General features: G+C 40.9%; 5 protein-coding genes across 13 annotated transcripts; 2 read left to right on the top strand and 3 right to left on the bottom strand.

Annotated features, from left to right (window-relative positions):
* Positions 1–1,369: 1,369 nt before the first annotated feature.
* On the top strand, positions 1,370–5,802 carry LOC145958406 (uncharacterized). Of its 2 annotated transcripts, none has more exons than XM_083075529.1 (2): positions 1,370–2,166; positions 2,242–5,802. In XM_083075529.1, exon 2 carries the CDS (start codon positions 2,431–2,433, stop codon positions 5,653–5,655), a length of 3,225 nt encoding a protein of 1,074 aa, XP_082931655.1. In that variant the 5' UTR covers positions 1,370–2,166; positions 2,242–2,430; the 3' UTR covers positions 5,656–5,802. The 2 variants fall into 2 exon arrangements, with proteins under 2 accessions (XP_082931655.1, XP_082931656.1); XM_083075530.1 differs by having other exon boundaries at positions 1,370–2,147.
* A 728-nt stretch (positions 5,803–6,530) lies between these two features.
* On the bottom strand, positions 6,531–11,948 carry LOC145958407 (uncharacterized). Its single transcript, XM_083075531.1, has 2 exons — positions 9,649–11,948; positions 6,531–9,579 (listed from the first exon to the last, which is right to left on the bottom strand). The coding sequence occupies exons 1-2, from the start codon at positions 10,637–10,639 to the stop codon at positions 8,585–8,587; spliced, it is 1,986 nt and encodes a 661-aa protein (XP_082931657.1). The 5' UTR covers positions 10,640–11,948; the 3' UTR covers positions 6,531–8,584.
* Positions 11,949–12,609: 661 nt separating this feature from the next.
* On the bottom strand, positions 12,610–15,699 carry LOC109806793 (SNAP25 homologous protein SNAP33). Its single transcript, XM_020369290.3, has 6 exons — positions 15,461–15,699; positions 14,431–15,011; positions 14,154–14,247; positions 13,414–13,544; positions 12,983–13,080; positions 12,610–12,890 (listed from the first exon to the last, which is right to left on the bottom strand). The coding sequence occupies exons 2-6, from the start codon at positions 14,908–14,910 to the stop codon at positions 12,791–12,793; spliced, it is 903 nt and encodes a 300-aa protein (XP_020224879.1). The 5' UTR covers positions 14,911–15,011; positions 15,461–15,699; the 3' UTR covers positions 12,610–12,790.
* Positions 15,700–20,075: 4,376 nt separating this feature from the next.
* On the top strand, positions 20,076–20,947 carry PSAF (photosystem I subunit F). The gene is made up of 2 exons (XM_020370546.3): positions 20,076–20,730; positions 20,813–20,947. The coding sequence occupies exon 1, from the start codon at positions 20,076–20,078 to the stop codon at positions 20,727–20,729; it is 654 nt and encodes a 217-aa protein (XP_020226135.1). The 3' UTR covers position 20,730; positions 20,813–20,947.
* Positions 20,948–21,435: 488 nt separating this feature from the next.
* LOC109807862 (myosin heavy chain-like protein) lies at positions 21,436–25,588 on the bottom strand. Of its 8 annotated transcripts, none has more exons than XM_083075533.1 (9): positions 25,441–25,588; positions 25,184–25,280; positions 24,954–25,013; positions 24,451–24,559; positions 23,579–24,176; positions 22,774–22,903; positions 22,493–22,660; positions 22,277–22,376; positions 21,436–21,784 (listed from the first exon to the last, which is right to left on the bottom strand). In XM_083075533.1, exons 2-8 carry the CDS (start codon positions 25,256–25,258, stop codon positions 22,350–22,352), a joined length of 1,167 nt encoding a protein of 388 aa, XP_082931659.1. In that variant the 5' UTR covers positions 25,259–25,280; positions 25,441–25,588; the 3' UTR covers positions 21,436–21,784; positions 22,277–22,349. The 8 variants fall into 8 exon arrangements, with proteins under 8 accessions (XP_082931659.1, XP_082931664.1, XP_082931663.1 ...); XM_083075538.1 differs by having other exon boundaries at positions 25,184–25,241; positions 25,441–25,529; XM_083075537.1 differs by having other exon boundaries at positions 24,451–24,553; positions 25,184–25,241; positions 25,326–25,472.
* Positions 25,589–26,659: the final 1,071 nt, after the last annotated feature.

A 26,659-nucleotide genomic window follows, 5' to 3' on the forward strand; every position in this document is an offset into this window, starting at 1 on the left:
CTCCAATGCCTCACCGCTCTAGCTGAAGATCTACAACTATGGCTGTAACTCTCTAGAGTCCCAATTTTGCACTGCAGGTTTCCACAGCTATGGCTGCAGAACCACAGCCATGGCTGCAACTTTATGACTTCTAGAATTTCCTTCCAGATTTCTACAGCTATAGCCGCAGAACCAGAGCTTTGGCTGCAGAAGTCTTTTCCTCAATTTTTGCTGCACTTAAGAGAGAAAATCAACATTAACTCTTCTACTACTCTTCTATCTTCTAATATAACTTTTAAAGAGTAAATTAGCATAAATATATTTACAATTCATCCAAAAAGAGTGCCAAAAGTTGAGTGAATATATGAATAAAAGACACTTAACAATTAGCCTATGAAATTGTATATCGTTCTCAATTTAGTCTCTGACTCTAACCAAACTAAAAAAAAAGTCCTTGAAAATGTAATTCACCATTCATTTTTAGTGCTTGCCACATTAAAAATTTTATCTTTTCAGGGACCCGCAATCTCCATTTTACAACAAGCATTTGCACTATCATGAGGAACTTGTTTCAGCCATTTGAAACCCGACCTAGCCGTATATTAGGGGTGTGCAAAAATTCTAAATTGATCTGAACCGATTCATAACTGATTCGATTCATATTGAAAAACTTGATCCATTTTAAAAAAAATCTGAATTGATCTACTTTATAAAACCGGTTCCATTATCCGATCCAGTTTTACAAAGTGGATCGGTTCGGTTCGGTTTGATTTTTTTTTTTAAAATCGATCTGTATATGAATAAAAAATGGATAATCGCACCGATCCAATTTTAAAAAAATCGATTTATATTTTAAAGAAACCAAACCGTTCCACTTTATAAAAACGGATCGGTTAATTAATCCACTTTTATAAAATAGATCGGTTCGGTTCGGTTTGAATTTTAAAAAAATCATCCATGAACACCCCTCCCCCATATTGACCAGACATGTACTTGTGTTTTAGTACTTGGCTGCAACCAAGGTTTCCCAGGAGAATGGAGAAGGTGCCAAATGAGTTTACCAAGTAATGAGACATTCACTTGGCGAGCATCTCAAAATCCCAAACAACCTAAATTCATATCTTTACAAAGTTTAGCACTGAAATGGTTTTGATTTTTGTCCAAACATGTATGGTGCATTTGTGCAAAGTCATATATAATGCCAAAAAATAAATCTTTGTAACTTACAATTACAACAATACTTAAATAGTCTTCACATTTTTTTAGTAATTGAAGGCCTAAAAAAAGAGTTTTCCATCAACGCATCCAAATAACAACTTTTATTAAAAACAATTATCTTTTAATCTTCGTAAAAAAAATACTTTTAATCTACATGAATTAAACAAAATTAAGTTTGTAAACGCCTACCCAATCACTTAGGAGCAAAAATTACTGATAAAAGAAATTCACTCAGGAGGAGCAACATAAAATACTCTCCTTGTACCGGTGGATACCCCTTCGGTCACGCAATAGGCCGAGAGGGGTACCCGAACCGGAGGGCCACACCATATAGCACCCCCTCGGTCAGACAATAGGCCGAGAGGGGGGCCCGAACCGAAGAGTCATACTGTGTGGCACCCCCTCGATCGGACAATAGGCCGAGAGGGGGGCCCGAACCGAAGAGTAATACCACGTGGCACCCCCTCGGTCAGACGATAGGCCGAGAGGGGGGCCCAAACCGATGAACCACAGCTCCCCCCCTCGGCACCATACCTAGTCGAACACCCCCTCGGCCTCAGGCTAGGCCGAACACTCTTCTGGTCCCTTGGGAAAGACCCAAAGAGTAGTAGTTACTCAACAACGTCCTTTCGACCCCAAGCTTGGCCGAACACCCCTTCGGCCCCAAGCTTGGCCGAACACCCCCTTCGGCCCCAAGCTTGACCGAACACTTCTTCGGTCCCAAGCTTGACCGAACACCCCTTCGGCCTTATGCCTAGCCGAAAGCATAGTGAAAAACCCATGGTGAACACGTGGCAAATCAAACACTGGTGAACACGTGGCAAACCAGATACCTACTAAGATACTAATCACCAGGCCAAATTAAGACAGGGTTAAGGTTAATTCACGTGTTACCCGCATCCCAAGAATGAAGGCCCACCAGGCCCAAACATGTCACTATAAATATACAGGTGATATGACATAAATGAGGTACGTTACTATTCCCACTAGCACATTTATTGCTCTAAACCGAACACTGACTTGATCGTCGGAGTGCCTTTGCAGGTACCCTCCCCACCATTCGGAGTTAGTGATTCAGTCGGCACGGAAGACTCAGAAAGACTGGAAGACAGCTAAGAAAGGAGTAAGGAGACAAGTGTTCTTCACCCGGAACATTTTGGCGCCCACCGTGGGGCCCGAACCTATAACGGTTTTCGACCCCGAAGTTAGAACGGTCTTCGACCCCGGAGCAAGATGGTACTTACGAGAAGTCAGCAAGAGAACGTAGCCACCGAGCACCCTTACGGGATGCCCCGAGGTACTCCCATACGGCGAACCGATCAGAACGACGGAATGGAAGAATCATACGTGGACCGATCCCAGCAACCTAATCCCTCCTCGGCCCTCGAACAGTTAAGGGCCGAAATGATGGAACTCAGGAGGCTCCGAGAAAAGGACGCTCACGAGTTATCAGCTTTAAGAAGAGAGAACGCCGAGCTCAGGAGCGATAACCGGACGTGGCAGCCCACGCACGACGCACAAAATCAGTCAACCCGGGAACATGGCGAATCCTCGGGATGGTACAAGGAAGTTAATATTCCTCGGCCGTCTGGAGTGCCGACCACCGCAACGCAAGATCAACAAAGAAGGCAGGGAAGAACACCATTCACACCGGACATTGCCGGGTCTCGATTACCCGACAATTGGAAAAACTTAACCCTGGAGAAGTATGATGGAACCGCCGACCCTGAAGAGCACCTCGATGCATTCGTCACACAGGTCGGATTGTACACCGATGACGACGCAATCATGTGCAAAGTCTTTCCTACTTCTTTGAAAGGACCCGCACTCAATTGGTTCACTCGGCTTCCACCCGGGACGGTAGATTCTTTCACATCCCTATCTTCCCGCTTTGTGATACAGTTCGCTACAAGCCGACCTCATCAACTCACGTCCATTGCGTTGATCAATATCCGCCAAGAAAAGAAGGAGCCCCTCAGAGCCTTCATGGAAAGGTTCGGAAAGATGACTTTGTCCATTCGAAATCTAGATCCCGCGGTGGCCTTGCACCACCTCACCACAGCGCTGCGACCAGGCCCATTCGTCAACAGCTTATGCAAAAAACCACCTAGAGACTTGGATGAGCTTCGACAGCGAGCCACGAAGTACATGCAGATGGAAGAGTTGGCCGAGTTCCGAAACCAGAACCGGTCCGACTCCTTTCTAGGAAGGAAGGAAGTTGAGAAGGAACTCAACCCAAAACCACGCCCGAAGGACGTCCTCGACAGGGAAAGAGCCCACAGGGGGCCCCGGTATACGCAGTACACACCGCTCAACGCCACCAGAGCTAAGGTGTTAGAGCAGGCGCTAGCCACAGAAATCCTAGCAGTCCCACGTCGAGCCATGACTCCGCCCCACGCGGATAAAACCAAGACATGCCATTTCCACAGGAACAGGGGACACACCACCGAAGAATGCACGGCTCTCCGAGACCGCATTGAGGACCTTGTCAAGTCTGGCCATCTACAGAACTTCACCCAGCCGTCGGGAAGGAGGAGATATCACAACTCTCAGGAAAGGAGAGGAAAAAGTGATAGAGCACCCCCAAGGCATCGATCTAGGGAAAGAAGCAGGACCCCCGAAAGAAGTGACCGGCAGCCTGAACGAAGTCAACCCAGGAGGGTGATAAATACAATTGCCGGAGGCTTCGCGGGAGGAGGAAGCACGTCCTCCGCCCGAAGAAGGCACTTGAGAGCTATCAAGTCGGTAAATGCCGTGGGAAGAGCAACCATTCACATGCCTCCTATCACATTTACCGACCGAGACTTCAAAGGGGTAGACCCGATACAGGATGACCCAATGGTCATCAGTGTCGAAATCAACAATTGCGTGGTTAAGAAGACGTTGGTTGATCAAGGAAGCTCGGCAGACATCCTATATTGGAAAACATTCGAACAGCTCGGCATCCCCGAACAAGAACTAATACCTTATGGTGAGCCCTTAGTCGGATTTTCTGGTGAACGAGTGGATACCAGGGGAACAATCGACCTGTACACCTACTTTGGGGACGACCACCATAGGCGGAGAATCAAAGTCCGATATGTGGTTGTGCACGCCAACACTTCATACAACATTTTGTTAGGCCGGCCATCCTTAAACAAACTCCGGGCCATCGTTTCCACACCTCACTTAGCCATGAAATTTCCCTCGGAAGAGGGAGCGATCATCACCCTCCACGCAGACCAGAAGACGGCTCGAGAGTGTTACTTTGCAAGTTTAAAAGTTCCACCGACGCCGAGTTCTTCCCGAGATGTTAATGTCATCGGAGACACCAGCCAGCGAGACCTAGTCGATGATTTGGAGTTGGACCCGAGAGTGGCAGACGAGGGCAGGGTCGAGCCGATTGAAACAACAATTCCTTTTCAACTCGGGACGAAAGAGGGACAGGTCACATTCCTGAGCTCCCAACTATCCGAAACGGATGCGTGTAAGATCAAACAAGTCCTGGTACAGTACGCTGATTTGTTCGCTTGGACTGCCGCCGATATGCCGGGAATTGATCCCAGTTTCCATTGCCATCGGCTATCTGTGTGTAAGGACGCCAAGCCCGTTGCCCAGAAGAAGAGGAAAGTGGGTGGAGAAAGAGCCCGAGCAGTCAAAGAGGAGACAACCAAGTTGTTACAAGCAGGTTTCATCCGGGAGGTCAGGTACTCCACCTGGCTAGCCAACGTAGTAATGGTCAAGAAGTCAAACGGCAAGTGGCGGATGTGCACTGACTATACCGACCTCAATAAGGCATGTCCTAAAGACGCATACCCTCTCCCTCACATCGACGCACTAGTCGATGGCGCGGCCGGCCACTTTAGACTAAGCTTCCTGGACGCTTATTCCGGGTATAATCAGATACCCATGTACCCCCCGGACGAAGCCAAAACCGCGTTCATCACTGATTCAGCGAACTATTGTTACAAGGTAATGCCATTCGGCTTAAAAAACGCGGGGGCAACCTATCAAAGGCTCATGGACAAGATTTTCCGTAACCAGATTGGGACAAGTCTGGAAGTGTACGTAGACGATATGGTGATCAAATCTGCCTCAGGACCCGACCACCTCAGAGACCTACGTTCCATCTTTGACGAAGTACGACGCCATCACATGCGACTGAATCCGGCTAAGTGCACGTTCGGAGTGGCGGGGGGAAAGTTTTTAGGTTTTATGTTGTCGCAAAGGGGGATAGAGGCGAACCCTGACAAGTGTCAGGCTATCATCAGCATGAGGAGTCCGATTAATGTCAAAGAAGTACAACGCTTGGCAGGACGAATAGCTTCATTGGCTCGGTTCCTGCCTTGCATGGCAGACAAATCACGACCCATTATGTCCCTTCTAAAGAAAGCCACCAAGTTCAAGTGGACCGACGAGTGCGAATCAGCCTTTAACAGCTTCAAGGTGATACTCGCTACCCCCGCCGATGTTGGTTAAGCCCGACCCCCAGCTGGACATGATCATGTACATATCAGTGTCCGACAGGGCCATCAGCACCGTCTTGGTGCAAGAAAAATCGGAGCAGATGCCGATTTATTTCATCAGCCGAGTACTGCAAGATACCGAAGTCAGATACCAACACCTTGAGAAAACGGTCCTCGCCCTCGTCCACACCTCTCGACGCCTCAGACACTACTTTCAAAGTCATCGTATGCTCGTCCGAACTGACACTCCCATAACCAAGGTTCTGCGAAAGCCCGAATTGGCAGGACGAATGGTCTCCTGGTCCGTCGAATTGTCACAGTTCGACATCCGATTCGAACCACGAGGGCCCATAAAAGCGCAGAGCTTGGCTGATTTCTTGAACGAATTCACGTTGACGGCGACCCCCGACGCACAACTTTGGACCTTACATGTAGATGGATCGTCGAACCAACAAGGCAGTGGAGCGGGTATCATCTTAGAGGGACCGGGTCACGTAGTTGTCGAGCAGTCACTTCGTTTCGGTTTCAAAGCGTCCAATAACCAGGCTGAGTATGAAGCCCTTTTGGCAGGTCTACGACTGGCAAAAGACTTGGGCATCTCAAAATTACAATGTTGGAGTGACTCACAAGTAGTAATAGGGCAGGTCAGCGGCGCCTTCCAGATCAAAGAGCCGACCCTACTGTTATACTTTCATGCGTTCAATAAGCTGAAGGCCGATTTCGAAGATGTCCAAGTCAAGCATACGCCTCGGGAACTCAACGTAAGAGCTGATCAATTGGCCAGGCTAGCCAGCAGCAAGAAAGTCAGCCACTTACGAAGTGTGATACAACAGGATTTGCCAAAGCCCAGCATCGCCAAACCAGAGTGCTTACAGGTCCAGCCTGAAAGCCCTGACTGGATGACAGGAATAAAGGGGTACTTGACAGCCGGAATATTACCTGATGACCCATTGGAGGCAAAAAAGATGAGGATTACGGCGGCACGATATACCCTGATCGCGGGGGACTTATACAAAAGAGGGTTCTCGACCCCCCTGTTGAAATGTTTAACACCGGACCAGGCGCACTATGTGCTGCGAGAAATTCATGAAGGCGTATGTGGAACTCATTCGGGAGGCCGAACCCTAGCAGCCAAGGTTCTCCGAGCAGGGTACTATTGGCCAACCTTGGTTGCGGACTGTTCGAATTTCATTCAACAATGCAAGCCCTGCCAACAGCACGGACCTTTAAATCACCAACCCCCCGAGGGGTTACACTCCATCTCCACCCCTTGGCCGTTCTCCATCTGGGGTATGGACATTCTGGGACCATTTCCACCTGCAAAAGGCCAAGTCAAGTTCCTCGTTGTAGCCGTCGACCACTTCACAAAATGGATCGAAGCGGAGGCATTGGCCACCATCGCAGCCAGCAACATACAAAAATTCTTTTGGAAAAGCGTTATTACCCGGTTTGGGATCCCGTACGCCTTGATCACGGACAACGGACTGCAATTCACCGATCGACGTTTCAATGAATTTTTGAACGGATTAGGAATCAAGCACCGAATGACCTCGGTGGAGCACCCCCAGTCCAATGGTCAGGCCGAGGCAGCAAATAAGGTTATCCTTAAAGAGTTGAAACGACGTCTCGGACAGGCTAAAGGAACATGGCCAGACCAGCTACCAGAAATCTTGTGGGCATACCGATGCACGCCTCAGAGTTCAACCAAGGAGACCCCCTTTCGGCTAACCTACGGCACAGATGCAATGATACCAGTTGAGGTAGGAGAGCCTTCTCTCAGGCGAACACAATTTGACGAGGATAGCAACCGGGAAAATCTCAATATTGAGATGGACTTGGTAGACGAAGCTCGAGAGCAAGCATTGGTGAACATGGAGGCCTGTAGAACCAGGTTGGCAAAGAGAATTCGAACCAAGGTGAAACCGAGGGAGTTTCAAGCCGGGGACCTCGTGTGGCGAGTTACCGGTGAAGCAAGGAAGGACAAAGCTCAGGGCAAACTCGCACCTAACTGGGACGGCCCTTTTCGCATAGTGCATAACTTAAAGAACGGTGCCTACAAGTTAGAAGAGCTCTCGGGAAAGGCTATTCCCCGAACATGGAACGCAACGCACTTAAAGCATTATTTTAGTTAACAGATTGTAATTGTTTCGGTGTACTCTTTTCCTTCCTCAGGTTTTACCCTCTTATAAAAATGTGAAGGAGGTTTTTCTGGGAAAGGTTTTTAACGAGGCACCATATCAAATGAAACAAGCCCCTTCTGAATCATTTATCCGTCCAATTTAATTACAAGTCAAAAATCAATTCCCTCCCGAGCAACTTGCTCGGTCAAGGTTGAAAAAACATTTCCCTCCCGAGCCACTTGCTCGGCCAAGGTTGAAAAAACAATTCCCTCCCGAGCAACTTGCTCAGCCAAGGTTGAAAAAACAATTCCCTCCCGAGCAACTTGCTCGGCCAAGGTTGAAAAAACAATTCCCTCCCGAGCAACTTGCTCGGCCAAGGTTGAAAAAACAATTCCCTCCCGAGCAACTTGCTCGGCCAAGGTTGAAAAAACAATTCCCTCCCGAGCAACTTGCTCGGCCAAGGTTGAAAAAACAGTTCCCTCCCGAGCCACTTGCTCGGCCAAGGTTGAAAATCTTAACTGGCTTTCATGCAATCTCACTCCAAGGTACACCTCACTCGGCTAAAAGAAAATTTTACGTTGTTGTTAAAATGGAAACAGGTCCGTATGAAGGTACAATATCTATGTAAATAAGCAAGAGTAAAAGGAAAGCCCGAACAGGAACTAAAACTTCATTTCAATTAAAAACGGCACTAACGGCCGGGGGGGTACAATCAAATTTGGCTCATTCGGCCTAAGGAATCAAAAAAGAACAAAAAGTATACCCTATCCCTATACATCATCAACAAAACAGATGCATCAAAAAGACGAGAGCAAAGGCCGCCTAATCGGCATTGGTTGTCTGCTCGGTCTCGTCGTCGTCATCGTTCAAAGTCGTCCCAGGGTCTTCGGCGGGGGCTGATCGAGGCGGGGCCGCATTATCCGGCTCAAGGTCATCCGGCGCCTCGGCAAAATCCAGGAACTCTCCCTGGAAAAAGTCCTTGCTCAACTCAAATGAAAAGTCGGAGGGAAAAGCACCGAAGTGGGTTGCCTGCCGAACGGCGTGCCAAAACCCCTCCTCGTGCTCCTTCACAATTTTATCCTCGCATTCGGCCCGAAAAGAGGCCATAACAGCATCGGCCTCGGCTTTCATTTCCTCCTCCCGAGCAGCGGCCTCTTTCGCCTCTTGGACTCTTGCCTCCTCAGCCGCCAAGGCCCGAGCCTCCATCTCCGCGAACGCCCCCTTTAAGCGGGCAATCTCAGCATCGGACGCGGCCTGGTCGTTGGAAAGCGCCTCTTGTGCCGACAGGGACTGTTGAAGGGCCGCCTTAGTATCCTCCAAACTCTTCTGGAGGTTATGAAGATCACCCATCGGCTCCAAGGCCATCTTCCTAAAAATGGCCGTTGCCCGAACATGTAACTCACAGGCCATAGCCCATCGAGCCGAGGGAGAGGCCGAGTCAAGCATCGTGTGACCCTGAGCCGACAGCAAATCCGAAGACATCATCCTCGACGGCCGGATCTCTTCAGACAGAAAGTCTTTGGCCACAATGGCCGAAGGGACCGCCAAGTCCGACGAAGACCCTTCAACCCTGCGCTGCTTCGGCCGTGGCACCTCCGGACCGGCTGCGTCAGTTCTTCTCTTCCCTTTGTCTTTCCTCCTCTTGCTTTTTGGGTCGGGAAGAGCAATAACAGGGGGCGCCGGTTGGGGAGCTTCCATCACTTGCGGTTGGGAATCAATCGCGACACTGCGATGATCTTCAGCAGAGGACCCAGCCGGAGCCCTGCTCCTCATTAACTGCCGGTATGACAAGCCCAAACCTTGCTGCGCCATCCAACCTGCAAAAACACACCAAGTCACAAATCAACCTAACAAGCACGAGCAAAGGGAAATAAAACAACACATACCCTCTAACTCAAAACGAGGCCGAGGCGATTTGGGAAGCAGCACCAGAAACCGAGACGGGATGCACCTCGGCAATCCCTTAAGAACGCTTAAGGCCGACAATTCGGCATCGGTCATCATATCCTCGGGGAAGTCATCGTACTTCCGAGGCTGACGAGTCCAATAAAAAGGAAAAAGGGGCTTCCCATCGGCATCGTAAAAATAATTTCTGCCGGCTACAGGGTCTATGATTACCTTCACAAACCCTGACTTGAAGCCCTTAAAGGACGACGTAAAGGGTGTCAACAGTGGTCGGTCGGGGTTTCGAATTAGCGACAACCACTTAATCGTCTTATTAGACGGACGTGTACAGAAGAAATGCAAAAACAAACCTACAGTCGGCTCTACGTAATGGTATTTACATAACACCCGAAACGCTTGCATATAAGCCCACGCGTTCGGGTGCAACTGGGTCGGAGCTACGTTTAATACACGGAGGACCCCCATCTGAAAATCATCAAAAGGAAGCGACATCCCTAACTCCCGAAAGAAACACTCGTACATGTAAAAGAAATCCCCCTGCTCTTCCCGCTTCGCAAGGAAAACCAGATCGAGCTCCCCAGGTCCTTCGGCTCGGCATCGTCGAAGCATGATCGGATAAGGGTCCCAACCTTCCCATCGGCCCAACGTGCAAAGGCTAAGAAGGCGTATCACGGCGGCCCTCTCATGAAAACGGGAGAAGTAGGCCGCCACTTCACCATCAACCCAGTCGTACCCGGGGACCTCACAGGGGGGAAATTTTTGCCTATAATCCCCGGGACTCATTTCGGCATCGGGCAATTCCGACCCAGAGGAAGTCCCCGATTCCCCACTACGCTCGGGGCCCGACTCACTAAGACCCCCAATCGTCTCTACTTCGGCGTTAAACGCCAATATCTCGGCATCCGGATTTTGGGCCGATCCCCCCTCGCTGGCCGAGAACCCTGACGACAATGTAACACCTTCGGTGGCCATTATCACTAAGATCAAAAAATAAAACCAACCTTTTAGGAGTATTCGGCTCAGAGAAGAAAGACTAGAGGCGATGCAGAGAAAGTATAAGGCAAAGAGCCCCACCTCAACACCTTATATATAAGTCACTCACGGCAACCCAAGAGGCTCATAATAAATGCACCTGCACGCCAAACGACACAACCCCAAGGCACGAAACCCTAAGGCGGCGGTAGCATGCAACTGTCACTATCCACTCGACACGACTCCCGAAAATGCACGTCCCCCCATATTTCAAACCCTGAATATCCCCGAACCTCTTTCTCGTAAAACCCCTTCGTCTTTCACCCTCGGGCTTGGGGGGGTAGTGTACCGGTGGATACCCCTTCGGTCACGCAATAGGCCGAGAGGGGTACCCGAACCGGAGGGCCACACCATATAGCACCCCCTCGGTCAGACAATAGGCCGAGAGGGGGGCCCGAACCGAAGAGTCATACTGTGTGGCACCCCCTCGATCGGACAATAGGCCGAGAGGGGGGCCCGAACCGAAGAGTAATACCACGTGGCACCCCCTCGGTCAGACGATAGGCCGAGAGGGGGGCCCAAACCGATGAACCACAGCTCCCCCCCTCGGCACCATACCTAGTCGAACACCCCCTCGGCCTCAGGCTAGGCCGAACACTCTTCTGGTCCCTTGGGAAAGACCCAAAGAGTAGTAGTTACTCAACAACGTCCTTTCGACCCCAAGCTTGGCCGAACACCCCTTCGGCCCCAAGCTTGGCCGAACACCCCCTTCGGCCCCAAGCTTGACCGAACACTTCTTCGGTCCCAAGCTTGACCGAACACCCCTTCGGCCTTATGCCTAGCCGAAAGCATAGTGAAAAACCCATGGTGAACACGTGGCAAATCAAACACTGGTGAACACGTGGCAAACCAGATACCTACTAAGATACTAATCACCAGGCCAAATTAAGACAGGGTTAAGGTTAATTCACGTGTTACCCGCATCCCAAGAATGAAGGCCCACCAGGCCCAAACATGTCACTATAAATATACAGGTGATATGACATAAATGAGGTACGTTACTATTCCCACTAGCACATTTATTGCTCTAAACCGAACACTGACTTGATCGTCGGAGTGCCTTTGCAGGTACCCTCCCCACCATTCGGAGTTAGTGATTCAGTCGGCACGGAAGACTCAGAAAGACTGGAAGACAGCTAAGAAAGGAGTAAGGAGACAAGTGTTCTTCACCCGGAACACTCCTTTTTTTTTTTTTACATCCTTTCAGAAAATACTATTTTATATGCCTCTTTATAAAATTAATTACATATCAAATATGTAACTTGATCTTTAACACTCATAAGTGAGAGTAAATGTTAACTACATACAAAATAATTTAATTATATCAAATTATTTTCTTAGAATGAAATTGATTAAATGATTTGTACATCTAATTCGCAAGGATTATATAATTTTTAACAATTTTATATTATTGGTGATTCGTTGATTGTTTCAAGATAATATTGCATAAAGCTTTATATAAAAACTATAGAACATTGAAAATTTTCTATTGTATAAAAAAATGACCTTTAATTATTCTGTCATTTTGGTATCAAAAGATCAAAATAAAAATTCTAAAAATATAATCAATGCCTTTTGTTTTTATAAAATGACAAGTCACAATTATTGTCAAAGAGAGTATTTTTGTTTTTAACATTATCATCAATCATTTTTTTTTAACAAATATAGAAAGCAACTAAGTGATTTCTTATGTAATTTTTTTTTACATCTTTGACAGTATAAATTTTAATCCTGTCAGTATATATAAATTAAATCAGTGTATTAATCTTTTAACGCAATGAGACAGATACGATATTGAAATATTAATCGTTCAGCACTTAACCAAAAGCAGTGATGGAATTCAATGATTGATACCAATTGGCTAATTGAGCGCAGTATTGGGGCTCTACCTATAAAAGCAGGATGAGAAATGAACAAAGTGAATGTAGTATTGCACCAAGTGGAGTTTAATCTGTTGCATATTTAATGTAATGCAACACAAGTGTAAACTTAATGAAATGATTGTCTCATTAAACCAGATGATGGATCCAAAGAGAGAAAACAATGATGAGGAGCAGGAAAGGAAATAAATAGCAAGAGATGAAATCAATCTTATTTTCCGAGTAAACGACTGCCACGTTGATTGGCACCTTTCATTCGGAAATTCAACTCATCCACATCATCATACAGATGATTCAGGGCTTTGTTATGCCTGCAAGCGCAACATTTACCCAAATAACTATTAATAATGGCATACAAATTGTTAGAAGAAAAAAAAAACTATTAATAATGCAATTGACTAACCACTCAATCTCGGATCCCATGTCAACAGCCATCTCTTTAAGCTCTCCTAACAAATCACTTAAATCTGATAGTGCATCATCTTGCTTCCTTTTTTCAACCTGTTTCAGCACATTTTATTTAGTAGCTGAATTCATATGAACAATAAATAATATGTCGTCAAACAATTGGCTAGAGTCTAATGGTTAGTCAAAGTATTAGCAAAAGAGTGTTAGAGACAGTATCACTAGCATTTCTCACGTAATTGGAAATAAAACTGGCTTGTGGTAACCTAATGATATGGTCATTAGAGCTGAAACTATAGTAAAAAGTCACCAGCACATATTAATGACATCAAAATCAGAGAGACACTTATAGAACTGCTATCATAATAATACCTAACACACTAGAGCTTCAAACAACACTTTAATCTTCACCTACTAGTTGATACGAACCTCAACTTTTTCAAGTGCATTTGTTGGCTCCTGAGGTGGGGTCCGCAGCTTGGACTGCCCTTTGGGTGCTGAAGTCAGCCCCAACTTCTCTCTCTGCTCCAAGTGATTTCCCTTTCTCCTGATTGGGTCATCTGCATATCATGAACAACATTATGCCAATACTACAACAATAATAGTAAAACAACGAAGTGTGTTTGAATACCGGTTTGAAATCACGTTCAACGGAGAAATACACATTCCAATGTGGAAAAAGTAAAAGCTTGTGAGTGTAATTTTTTTTTTTTTAACCTCAGTTGAGTTAAACTTATCTGGTTCCCAAACACATCCAAAGTCTTATCCCACTAGGTGAAGTCGTCTACATGGTTTAGTTAAAAATTACAGTTTCGGATATTGTATTTACCGTGAGATTATGCCAACAATACAACCCAAAAGAATTAAGAGAAAATTACATTAACACTCTTCAAGGTTTTGTGAAATTGCACATGTACTCTACTCTCTTTTTTTTTCCTATACTAACCTCTTTAATTGTTTTTCAAAACATTACACTGGCAACCCGTAAATATTACACTAACCTCCCTTAATTGAAAATATTACACTGAGACCCCATATAAGGGAGATTTGTGGTAAACTTTAAAAAGGCACGAGAGTTGTGTGCAATTTCACAAAACCTCAGGAGTATCAGTGTAATTTACTCAAGAATTAAAATTGGAAAAGAAAGCACATGTTGAGAAGATATTAACCTCCAACAATAACCGGGCCTGTTATTGCACGTGTCTTCTTTGGTTTCCAAGTTTTGGAGAAGAGGCCACCAAGGCTTCCCAAGAGCTTTTCTCCCTGGAAGCAGCAATAGTCAAAATTTAATCAGTTTTACAGCAGAATAAGAATTTGATTTTGAAAGGGTTTCATAACAAAATGATGTTCTGAAGCAACACAAAATTTACACAAAGGTAAAACAACATGAAGAAGCCATCCATATAGGAGCACTGAAAAAAGTGTATTAGTTAACAAGATTGATACCCGACTCAAATCGTGATCAATGTCAGCAGCAACATGATGACTCCTGGTAATTTGTTCACCCTGTTGATGAAGGGTGACTAGTGTCTTGGTAGCATCCTCTCTTATGTTCTCTGCTATCTTCAAACAATTGTTGACCGAATTTGTAGTCTCTTCAGCCTTGTAAACAGCATAATTCTCCAATTCTTGCACCGATTGATTCTCTAATCCACCGGAATCACGAAAACCATTCTTATACCTGTTCCGATCCGCTGATTGAAAGGCATATGATGTTGATGAAGATTTCTTGTTGGCATCAATGTCATCATCAAAGGGGTTGGTGTTAACTTCCAGTGTAACAAGTGCACGTCCTGAAGAAGTCTTTTTAGATGAACTATACTTTCTGTTATCCACTGCCTCATCATCAGAATCAAATGGATTCGTCCAAGATGCAACAGAGCTAGGTTTAGAAACCTTCAAAGGAGATTTCTTTGAACCCGACATATTCTCTCTTCTTGAACAATCGGTTCAGATGCAGATTAAGGTAAAGTACTCAAAAATAACAAACAAAAATCCTGTGTGACCTAAAGACTAGTTATCTCTCCCTGCAAAGGCAAGCAAGTGGTATTCAGTCACTACAAAAACACCACAATAAGCAAAATAAACCCAAATATCTAATTCTTAATCCACTTATCACAAAAGCATTGATTTTATCAAGAAACCATAGTCATAACTTGACAAAAACTACACGTTCATAAAAAGAACCAAAAGAATGAACCAAGGTAGACAAAACGGACAAAAGCGATTAAGGGTAAAGCAACATAAAGAAAAACGGAATCACCAGCCATTGACAAGGACCGTGAAAGAAAACAAAATAAAATAAAAGTACAAAAATTCCCCATCCAAATAGAAAGATCAAGAAGCACAAGATTTCCAAGGACAGCGGAAAACACAAGAAAGCAAAAATCTCGAAACACCCAGATGGACTAAAGGGCTTGCCTCAGCAACAGAATCATCAAAATCAAAACTTGTTCAAAAGAAAGCAACATGGTACCTGGAGTAAGAAACGGAATGTTCAGCGAGACTCGTAAAAAAGCACGAATTTTGATAGCTCCAGATAATGGGAGAAGAGAAAGGGCTTCGATAAGAAGTTGATAAAGCAAAAATAGCGTCAAGAAAGGTCAGAATGGGAGGGTGGAAAGTGCGGAGAAAACGCAGTTTGCAAGGCAAAATGGAGAGTGAACGTGTTCTTCGGTGAAGAAAACGCTCTTATTGTGTGTGTTTGTTTATTATTTAAATATTATAAATTTGTTTATTTATTTATTATAGGCGTCGTTTGAATTGAGACGTTGAATGGATCAAGTGGGGGCACCTTTCGAGATGTGCTATGTAGGAGCCATTTCAAACCCCAAAAGCAATCCACTTTGACAACTTCTTTATGCCTCCAAAAATATAATCTTCTTTTGGGATTTTTGGATACCAAGTTTTCCAATGAAAACGAAAGGAATTAACCAAGAGCTAGGATGGTAGAAAAGAATTTTTGGGATTCTCACTTAATTTTATGCACATTTTTATTCCTATAAAATTCATTTTAAAAACTATTAATGATGATTTTTAACTAATATTTTAATTTGTATAATACACAAATTAAATATTTATTATATATAACTAAAATTTATAATATATTATATAAATAAATATTATGTTTGAATATATAAATTATATTTTAAATTATTATAAATAATTATAATAAATAAAAATTAAATCAAATAAAAAGTTTAAAAAATCTCTAAGAACTTTTTCTTTGATTTTTTTTTTTTAAAAAACACTCTTACATAAAAATAAAATATCATATTTAATATATAGGAGTTGAGTGATTAATAACGTAAAAGAATTTATATGGAAGCTTATAAAAATAAACTCAAAATATAAATGCAAGAAACAATTATGTTTTTATTTTACATTTATTTAGTGAACAATTAATAAATTGTTGCCGGCCATTGATTTAGATTTGTGTATTACTATTGTTTTGCTTTTTTTATTAATACTGCTGTATTGGTTGATTTAAATATGCGTCGGGCCAAAAACAAAAACATCCCAAAGATGTCACTAAAAATCAGCAAAGTTTGTTATAATTAAATCAATGCGATATTGTAATTATTACTGTCCATTCCGGAGTTACTCCTTCTTCTTCTTTTTGACTTTTTTATACTTTAATTAAAAAATATATATACCATATTAACACATGTCGTAAAATATTATTTAAATTAAACCAGTGCATTTTACTATTATATATATGAGAAATCCTTTTCCCTGCATCCGATTTCTATGCGAATATTTTTTTTTATTGTTTTAATATCGAGTAATCGAGGTTAGGCACCTAAATTCTCAACATCGTTCATTTATTTATGATTAAATTATATTTTTTCCTTATTTTATTTGTTAGGTTTATTTTGACTCTTCATATTTTAAAATGTTTATTTTGATATTTTTTTTATTAAATTTAGACCAATTTTATCTTTTTAAAATAATGATTATTTTCAATTTTGAAAAATAATTTTAGATTTTTTTTTTACTTTTTTAAGATTTTAAATTCATCTCATTAAATTTACTTATATAAAAAATTATTAAATATAATTAAAGTTTAAATAAAAAAGTATTATAAAAATTATATAAAAATTAGTACAAAAGATAATTTAAAATTCAAAATCTATGATTTCATACTATTTTTTAATTACTTATGAAATATTTTTCAAACAATTTTTACTATATTTTTATATAGTTGAATTTATTATTATAAATTTCACATCTCAAATCAGTCAAAAATGAATTTAAAATTAAAAATTATTATTATTTTAAAATAATTAAATTGATTCAAATATAAAAAATAAGGAACTCAGATGAACTTATCAAATAAGAAAAATGATCAAAATTATAATTTAGTCTTTATTTATTTATCTTAATTTATAAATTTAAAAAGAGTTTAATAGTGTAGGTTAAAACAATTTTATGCGATCATTTAATCAAAAAATGTCATAAATAAAAAATTTATTAACTTTTATAATTATTATTTTAAAATTCATATAAATTGTGATTTCAATTGATTAATTAGTGAATTTCCATTAAACTTATCTAATTCTATTATGACAAGTATATCCATTAATAAGTAATAAAGTGATGAATAGAGTTATCATTCTTATAAGAATGATTTAGTTTTTTTTTCTTTCTCATTAATATTTCAAGATTTTATCTAAAACTAATTTGGAGATAAGTATAATCTGATTAAGAATGATCATAATTAAATGCTAAAAATAAGCGAATTGTAATTGTTCCGACCAAGGGGTGGACTAGGATTTTTTCCTAGATCATACCTTAGAGCCAGAGCATTCAAAAGTGTAATCTGTCTTCTTAACTCTAGGGTTTTGGATTTTATAGTTTCTTGTTCACGGGCCTTATGAGCCCCGTGAATATGGGGATCTCTTTAGCGGTTACAATCTAGAAAATACTTGGTGAGTGAAGGTGGGACCTCGCCATTTACTGAGTGTCCAATCGGATAATGACCGAGTAAGCCTTTATGGGTGGGAGTCGATCGGTATCTGGCTCTGAGAGGGAGAGTTGGCCAAGGTTACAGTCGGGTGAGTCGGCCAAGGTTACAGTCGGGTGAGTCGGCCAAGGTTACAGTCGAGTGAGTCGACCAAGGTTACAGTCGGGTGAGTCAGCCAAGGTTACAGTCGAGTGAGTCGGCCAAGGTTACAGTCGGGTGAGTCGGCCAAGGTTACAGTCGAGTGAGTCGGCCAAGGTTATAGTCGGGTGAGTCGGCCAAGGTTACAATCGAGTGAGTCGGCCGAGGTTACAGTCGGGTGAGTCGGCCAAGGTTACAGTCGGGTGAAATCAGGTCGTGAATCGGCCTAGGCAGTGCACAGGTTTATAGTCGGCCTCACACGCATAGTAGCCCTTATATTCAGCGATACCAATCGGCCTACGGGCGAGTCGGCGACACCAATCGGCCTACGGGCGAGTTGACGATACCAATCGGCCTACGGTCGAGACGGTCCACTTGCCTTCCAGCCTTGAGCCTATAAGGCGAAAAGGCTTAAGGTGTAGTCCTTATAGTCCGAGATACCAATCGGCCTACGGCCGAGTCGGCAATACCAATCGGCCTACGGTCGAGACGGTCCAGTAATCAAATTACTGAATTGGTTACAAACAAATAGAGAAAAAATAATAGTCAATAACTCAAGACTCGTGAAAAAGACTCAAGGTTCAAAGTATAGGTTAAGACTCTTCCAAACCCTTGTTAAACCTCGGTGATGCTCATAAAAATGGTAAACTTTTTGGTTCAATTTTAACAAATACATAAGTCGACGACAAGTATTGATGACTCAAATATCCTTTTATGGTATATTATTATTTTAGATTTCGCAAGACGTATTACTGTTTTAATGAGTATTGTATCTTCCTGTTAAGAAAAATACATTTCAATTCGATAAAGAAAAGTTTAATTGAGTTTTTTATGTGGCTCACAAACCTCGTGTATCAATACAACAAAAATCTATCCAAATATTTATGCTTGTAGATTGACTTGTAATGTGATCAATGGTGACGCTGTATAGTTTGTGATAGTTGTCATTTATTATGGTGATGATGTATCAAATATTTCTAGATTCTAAGATTAAGTTTGGCTTGTAATAAATCTAACTTAGTTTTTCTTTTGATGATCTATCTTTGTAGGTAAGTTAACAATTACTAGTACTGGCTCGTCACTCGTGTGTGTGTCTATTGTTCCACTTCTGTCAAGCTTGTGAGGTTCCATGATACCTTTGTACATCATCACAATGTTTTGCAATGTGAACATTGGACATGGCTGTTGTGAGTGTTTTTCGCCAAACAAGAATGTGCCCAAATCATGAGCTTTTATTTTTTGATAAATAAAAATAATAGAACGAGAAGATTGATACTTTCAATAAACTACTAAGTTGGACGCTAATGACATTAAAACTCCCAACAGAAGTCTCCTTAAAGGATTACTGCACAAATTTAAACTGCAAGCAGTTTTATTTAGTTGCAACCATTTAACTAATTCTTAAACACTAGAATATTCTTAGAGAAAGTTTTCTATCAAGTAGGAAAAATGACGTTAGAGAATTCCATTGTGCAACCTTGGAGAAGGTGAAAGATTATGATCATAAGTTACTTGCATGAGTAGACTACAACAATTGAACCTATATCTCTGTGATTCTGGAATAGACATCTCAAAATTCGTCTATTTTGAAGCTTTTTCTTCTGTAAGTGAACCAAGATAGCACTAGCAATATTCAAGACATGTAATTTTAAAACGAAAATAAACATTAACCATTGTGAATTCATAGGAAATAATCAATGTTACCGATTAGTATTTCTTTATGTAATTTTTAACTAGTTTCAACTTCAAGCTCTCCTTTTATCTCCATTATATGAGGAGGCATGTGGTGTCTTATCCAACCCAAAGAAGGATAACAGAGTATTTGGTGTGGGAAAGGCAGAACCAATAGAAAAAATCCAAGTCAGCCTCATCACCTTATCCACAATCCCCAACCCTCTCTTTAGTTACCCACCACCAATCACCCCTTCACAGAATCTAAAAACCATTTCCTTTCATCTCTTCTCACACACACACACCACACGCAGCCATGTCGCTCACCATTCCCACCAACCTCTCCAAGCCCGCCGCCCTCCGCCCCAAGCTAAGCCCAAGACCGCGGCCCACCATCGTCTGCACCACCAATGCCAACAGCCCGGACACCACAGATCTCAAGGCCTTCTCCGCGGCGCTCGCCCTCTCCTCCATCCTCCTCTCGGCGCCGCTCCCCGCCGCCGCGGACATCTCGGGCCTGACGCCGTGCAAGGAGTCGAAGCAGTTCGCCAAGCGCCAGAAGCAGTCGATAAAGAAGCTGGAGTCGTCGCTGAAGCTGTACGCGCCGGACAGCGCGCCGGCGCTGGCGATAAAGGCGTCGGTGGAGAAGACGAAGCGGCGGTTCGACAACTACGCGAAGCAGGGGTTGCTGTGCGGCGGCGATGGGCTTCCGCACCTGATCGTGAACGGGGACCAGAGGCACTGGGGCGAGTTCATCACGCCGGGGTTCCTGTTCCTGTACATCGCGGGTTGGATCGGGTGGGTGGGTCGGAGCTACTTGATTGCGATCAGGGACGAGAAGAAACCGACGATGAAGGAGATCATCATCGACGTCCCTCTGGCCTCGCGTCTTCTCTTCCGTGGCTTCAGCTGGCCCGTTGCTGCCTACAGAGAGCTCATCAACGGTGACCTCGTTGCCAAGGATGTTTAAGGTGCGCTCACTTCCACTCTTCTATCCTGCACTCCTCTCTAACCCTTTCCTTTTATTCACTTTGCTTCTTCCTCCCTTGTCAGATTAAGCGTGGGCGATGGATGGAATTGGAATATGTTTCTGCGCTCATTTTCTAATTATTTTTTAATGCTACATCATTAATGTAATGTAATCTAAAATAATTTTAATTATATAATTCGAACTAGTTATTTCTGTTATCAATTATATATAATTAAGGTAATTGCCTAAACGATTAAAGTAATTAATATAATTATTATATGTCGAAAGGAAATGATGTATTTTTATAATTCAGGAAAAAACATGCAATTTGTCTGGCTGTTAATTAAAATTTAAAGATATATAAGCACTGAAATTTCAAATGCTTCAATAATTCTATATTTAATACATTTTAAGATATGACTTCTAGTACCAACAAAATGTTTTTTTCATACATATAAAGGAGGAGGAGATCCAATTCCCGATTAGATGCTTAAAGAACAAAGATTACATGTTAACCGTGCCACACTAGGTTGATTTAGATTTAATTTCTTAAGAATTTGCCGAAAGCCATTTTACTTTAACATGCATCTATTTTTTAAAAGAAAAATCACCGATTTTTATGAATCTCTTAAAAGAATGTTTAAAAAACGAGCATTTCTTAAAATAAAATAAATATGTGATTCCAAAACCTGTTTGCCAAGAATCATTCGTTTTAAAAAAATAAATAAATTGAATTTAAACTGGTAAAATTATGCCAATTGCACTCATAGGTAGAGATCATGTACAATTCTTATCCTCTCCCCTCCATTCCCGCAAAACGCACAAAAAAGGAAAGAAAGAAAATATCTCCAAGCATCCTTAAGCACTTCTCTCAATTCGTTCCCTGTTCTTCTATACATACCCACTTTGATTCGATAGAAGGCATAAGAAGATGTCGTATGTAAATCTTCCATCACAGAAGAAAAAGAAAGAGAAAAAAAATAGTGGGGGCAAGGGGACAATGTTGTCCAACTATAACAATTCTCTTGCCAGGATGCTTTCCAGAACTATAAACCCTGAGAGAAGCAATGGAAATCAAATTAGCGGAACTTATTTTGTGAAACACTTAAAAGAGACAAAGAATAAAGGGAGATTGATAGTGTAAATAAATGTTGTAGAAACTGGTATGAAGCAAAATTGATACTTCGGGATTAAAAAATGAAGCAAATTTCAATTTTTATCAACTCAAACAAAGGGAAGTAACATCATTACATTTTCATTCTATTATGTTCTTCTAACCATTACAATTTTCCTTTATTTCATTTTCTCTCTAAAACTAGACATTAAAACTATTCCTCAACTGATTTCTGGTCAGAGTAATGTGCAGTATGCAGCTATAAAAGGCCTGCGAACTATAAAACTCTCTTCAGTACACAAGGGAATCTTAGAGATACTGGACTTTAAACTCAATCCAACAATATGAATTCAATAGTTCAACTGTAATGAAAAGTATTTGGCAAACTACTTTTATGTTGAGAGGGCAACTTTTGAGATGCATCGATACAAACCTTTGAGGTCATTCTCTACCTGAATGACTTAGAACAGTGTCAGCCTCTGTTTCAGGGAGATGCCTGGCAGCAACTAAGGGTTTCTATGCTCTCTCTGAAGCTGGAATAAAAACAAAAGAGAAAAAAATAAGCACGGTGCACTATAAATGAACTCTAATGGATAAATGAGAAAGAAAAAGAAAAAAGACAAGACATTTTTAACTTCTGACTTAATACCTGAGCCTCTAACTCGGCAATTCTTTGCAAGGATGCATGTTCAATGCAAGCACGGCGCTTACATTCTTCCTCTAGAGAACTAGTAAATTGGTATCTCAGCTCTGCCATTTCCTGAACTAAGTCCTCTGCTTCTTCTTTGGCCCTCAACTTTTCTTCTCTCAATTCTTCCTGGTAGAGGGGGTCAAAATACCATATAAATCTCAAATCTTATGGCATACGATATCTAATTAACAAATTCACATAGACCACTTCAACGATTAAGCTTGGATGAATGCCCATACCTTCAGTTTCTTGATAAGACGTTCATATTCTTGAATCTGTTGTGACATCTCCATGTTCCCTTTTAAATCTGCAGCTGGATCTGAGATCATTGCCAATCTTCCAACATGTGACACCCGTTCTTCAGAAGTTCTGAGGAAATATTAAGAAAACATTACCAGAAAGTGTAATGAAAGTATACTTCAAATCATAAAATTATAAAAACAAAAAGAAGAAATAATTGGACACCTATGTAATCACAAGCGATTAGTGAAGACACGTAATCTTATCTTCTCCATACATAACTATCCGGATAGACACGTTTAATTTCTTTTAATGTGCATGCTATGTTGGCTGTGAAACATTGCATTGAAGAGCCAAAAGGAACATATTTCAACTTACATAAACTAGTAAGGGGAATTACTCATTTCTTTAATTTTCAGAATGCATCCCATCCATGTTGAAATTCTACAAATTTTAAATACAAAGAGGTGTAATTAACTACTGATGATCATAATAATATTGTTAAGACTTTATTCAAGCCGCTCTGTTTGTTTTATTATATAAGAAAAAATTGAAACATTAAGAAAAACAGAAGGAAACAAGTTAGCTTGATAAACCCGCGGACTTCTGTTTTATTAACTTGAAGAGTACTCTGAAACTATCAAATTGAAGGTCAAGCCCAGATAGATAAAAGGGCAACAGAAGATCACAATGAAAACATCCTCATCTTTCAGCAATTAAACACAATTAAAATAACATACTTAACTGGCCACATGTCAAAAATAATTAGTCGAACATCTAAATAAAAGTTCAAAATGGGTGTACCTTGAGCCCTTCAGCATGGAAGGGTCATTGCCTTGTTGGCTCAAGGAAGATTGAGTCTTGAGTTGTGATCTGTCCTTGTTTTCCAGACAGTACTCATCCTTTTGAGAAGAAATTCTAGAGTTTCTGTGGGCAGTATCAAGCATTTTTTTAAGTTCCCTATTTTCTTCATTTAGAGAGACGATGATTTTTTGGGCATCCTGCAATGCAACCTGGAGCTCCTCAATTGATCTACTCATTCTATTATTTTCATCAAGAGTTTCATCATGGATTTTCTTGGCCTCAAAAAGACTCTGTTCCAAGGCCATCATGTCAAGCTTCATACTCTCTACTTCAAACTGAGACTCTAATGCTATGGATGAAAATGATTCCTCCAGTTTCTCTATGGACAAAGCTGACTTCTCTAATTCTATTTCTTTAGTATCTAGTTCCTTGATCAAGGAAAATTGATTTAAATTGGATCTTTTCAGCTCCTCCCTTAAGCTGAAAACCTCCTCTTGTAAATCTTCCATCCCTTCTAATTTCAATTCAAGGCTGCAAACACGCTGTTCCAAGTAGTTCACCTCTTCATTCCTTGCACCGAGTTGATCCTGAAGATAATCTGTATAAAGTTCAAACAAAGTAAGCCAGTGAAGAAGTGCTAAAAAAAAACTTCAAAAATTTTAATTTAGCATTCAATAAATGCATTCCATGGGAATTCAACTACTATTACAAAGTAGTTTTGAGGTCAAAAATACACAAAATAAGAGGTGAAAGAAACACTACTCTTTAAATGACAACTATCTGTCACCAAAGTTGTTCATCCATGAAAGTACACATGCATGCCATGAAAATAGTAAAGAAGAAATTAAAAAAGAAAAAGGGGAAAAACCCACCTATTTCTTGAAAACAGTTTAGAAGCTCTTTTTCCAACCTCTGAATACGTTTCCTGTCTTCTGCATGAGATTCTGATAATGACATATCATGTTGTCCTAGTATCTGCATCTACATCGTATTTGTATCAGCCATCAGGTGTTTGCTAAATAAAACTCAATTTTAAAAACTTATTGGTCATTTACTCATTTAATGAATCTATCTTTCATTATAAGTAGTGGCAAGGTTTTATGATCCAAGTCCAAAGGAATCTATGCAAGGTTCAACTTCACTCTGTATTGTTCCTTTATCAAGTGTTTTACTATCCTCTCCCTTTAAGGCTTTAACCAATGTGTACCTAAGTGATGTAAATATTAAAATCATGCAACATTTTGAATTTGAAATTCAGCAGGAAGTGTTTGTGCATAAAAAAATCACGCTGGAGCTCTCTATGTTGAATCAACAAGCATTAGAACCCCATATCACCAGTGTCAAATTAGCCACAACAAACCAGCATGTAACGTACCTGGTTTAGTTGAATGCTTTGGGATTGAGATCTTCTCAAAACGCCCATCTCTTTTCTATGCTGCAAATCATAGACAAAAAATATATCGGTAGGTAACAAACAAGATGATACATAAAGTCCAGTCGCAAACAGCATGGAAAACCCAAAAAATATTTGAAAAGCTAACAACATTTACATTGATAAAATTAGGAATTCAATCAAGAAATAGTTAGGTTTAAAAAGAGGGGTACCTCTCTTCTACGTCTCGTGCCGAGTTCCTCCCCGTTTAAGGGAGTGTAATTATCGCTTCTGCAAGTATTTGACATTTATGTAATAAAAAATTGACACCTGAATAATTTTCATTACCAGATAAACCGTGTTAAAAATTTATACCAGTGGAGAGAGAGAAGCCATAACCAATTCGCAAAACCATGTGAAATTTTCCTAAACAATGAATCGAAAAACTAAAAGAGAGAGAGAGAGAGAGAGAGAGAGAGAGAGAGGTTACAGTTTTAAAGTGAGGTTAGAGGAATTGATGAAAAGAGGCGTAATGCCTTGCCGCGCCTCCGTGTGTTTGTTAGGACACACGTTTTGAATTAAAATTCACGTCCAAAGTATCAAAAACGTCCAACTTACGGGAAAGACACTCTCAGTGGGTGGGGACACAATCCATCCAATTTACTTTCTTTTTAATGAGGTTATGTTTGCTACAAAATAATTGATAAATTTGCAATGCTAATTTTCAATCGATAAATATTCACTTAATTTATGAAGTTAAAAATATTTTATAAAACTAGCTGTTGAACGATTTAAATGAATATAAATTTTTTAAAATATGCATGTTTATGTGATTTGTATACACATTTTATTATATAAATATATATGTATATATAACAAATCCAACCAACAAGAACAATTTATGATATTTTTCACACTAAATTTCACAAAATTCAATTATTTTAGTGTGAAATTTTTTGGTCGTGGATTTTACTTAAATTTTTATGCAATTTCAAATTATTTCATTATTTTAAAACCCGAATGAATAATATCATTTTGTATAATTTCATGATCTTTTTCTCTTTTCATTCAAATTACGGTTTGCTAAATGTACTATTAGTAAATATTTTGTGATATTAATTTATATTTGTAATTATTGTTCATTTTACATTAACAATATCAATTTTTTTAACTTTTAATTAAGTCTTCTATTTAATGATTTTTTGTAATTAATTGAAATATGATTATCACTACTTAATTACACCACTTATTCTCGTGTTTTGGCTAACACTTGATTAGGAAGTGAATTTGGAGCAAGTCAAGAAAAATAAGACACATGGAAGTCAAAAAGAATAATTAAAATAAGTTTCTTTGAAGATTAATCAATGTCATACTATTCACATCCAACGCCAACTAGGCATAGAGTCTCTGTCTTCATTATGTTTATTGACCTTTGCCTATGTCTAATGTAACCTTAGCAAAGAGGATTTATTTTCCTTCTTGTGTGCATGTGCTTGACATGGTTTAGCGTGTGTTGGGCACCATTTTAATTATGTGGTACTTTTGAGACATTTTATCTCACTCTCGTTTGGAGTGACTTTTGAGGGATTGGAGCTAAACAAGTGCTACTAGGGTTTCCCTTGTCACCTTGAAGCTTATCTTTTACCCTCCATCTTCTATGACTCCAATTATTTTCTTTTTTGTGTTCTTTATGATAATGAGGAGTTAAT

This window comes from Cajanus cajan, chromosome 5 (genome assembly GCF_000230855.2).
Source record: "Cajanus cajan strain Asha chromosome 5, NIPB_CcT2T_4, whole genome shotgun sequence".
In the NCBI taxonomy this organism is placed as follows: Eukaryota; Viridiplantae; Streptophyta; class Magnoliopsida; order Fabales; family Fabaceae; genus Cajanus; species Cajanus cajan.

Bases quoted from the DNA above. Each gene is read 5' to 3' on its own strand.
- LOC145958406 (XM_083075529.1), top strand. From the start codon at position 2,431: ATGGTACTTACGAGAAGTCAGCAAGAGAACGTAGCCACCGAGCACCCT.
- LOC145958407 (XM_083075531.1), bottom strand. From the start codon at position 10,639: ATGGCCACCGAAGGTGTTACATTGTCGTCAGGGTTCTCGGCCAGCGAG. The intron at 9,580-9,648 runs GTATGTGTTGTT...GTGTTTTTGCAG, and splicing joins GCCTCGTTTTGAGTTAGAGG to GTTGGATGGCGCAGCAAGGT.
- LOC109806793 (XM_020369290.3), bottom strand. From the start codon at position 14,910: ATGTCGGGTTCAAAGAAATCTCCTTTGAAGGTTTCTAAACCTAGCTCT. The intron at 13,545-14,153 runs GTTAATATCTTC...CATGATATGCAG, and splicing joins AGGCCCGGTTATTGTTGGAG to ATGACCCAATCAGGAGAAAG. The intron at 12,891-12,982 runs GTTAGTCAATTG...TTGCGCTTGCAG, and splicing joins ATGGGATCCGAGATTGAGTG to GCATAACAAAGCCCTGAATC.
- PSAF (XM_020370546.3), top strand. From the start codon at position 20,076: ATGTCGCTCACCATTCCCACCAACCTCTCCAAGCCCGCCGCCCTCCGC.
- LOC109807862 (XM_083075533.1), bottom strand. From the start codon at position 25,258: ATGTCAAATACTTGCAGAAGCGATAATTACACTCCCTTAAACGGGGAG. The intron at 24,177-24,450 runs GTGGGTTTTTCC...AACTTTATACAG, and splicing joins AAACTGTTTTCAAGAAATAG to ATTATCTTCAGGATCAACTC. The intron at 22,661-22,773 runs GTATGGGCATTC...CCCCTCTACCAG, and splicing joins GTCTTATCAAGAAACTGAAG to GAAGAATTGAGAGAAGAAAA.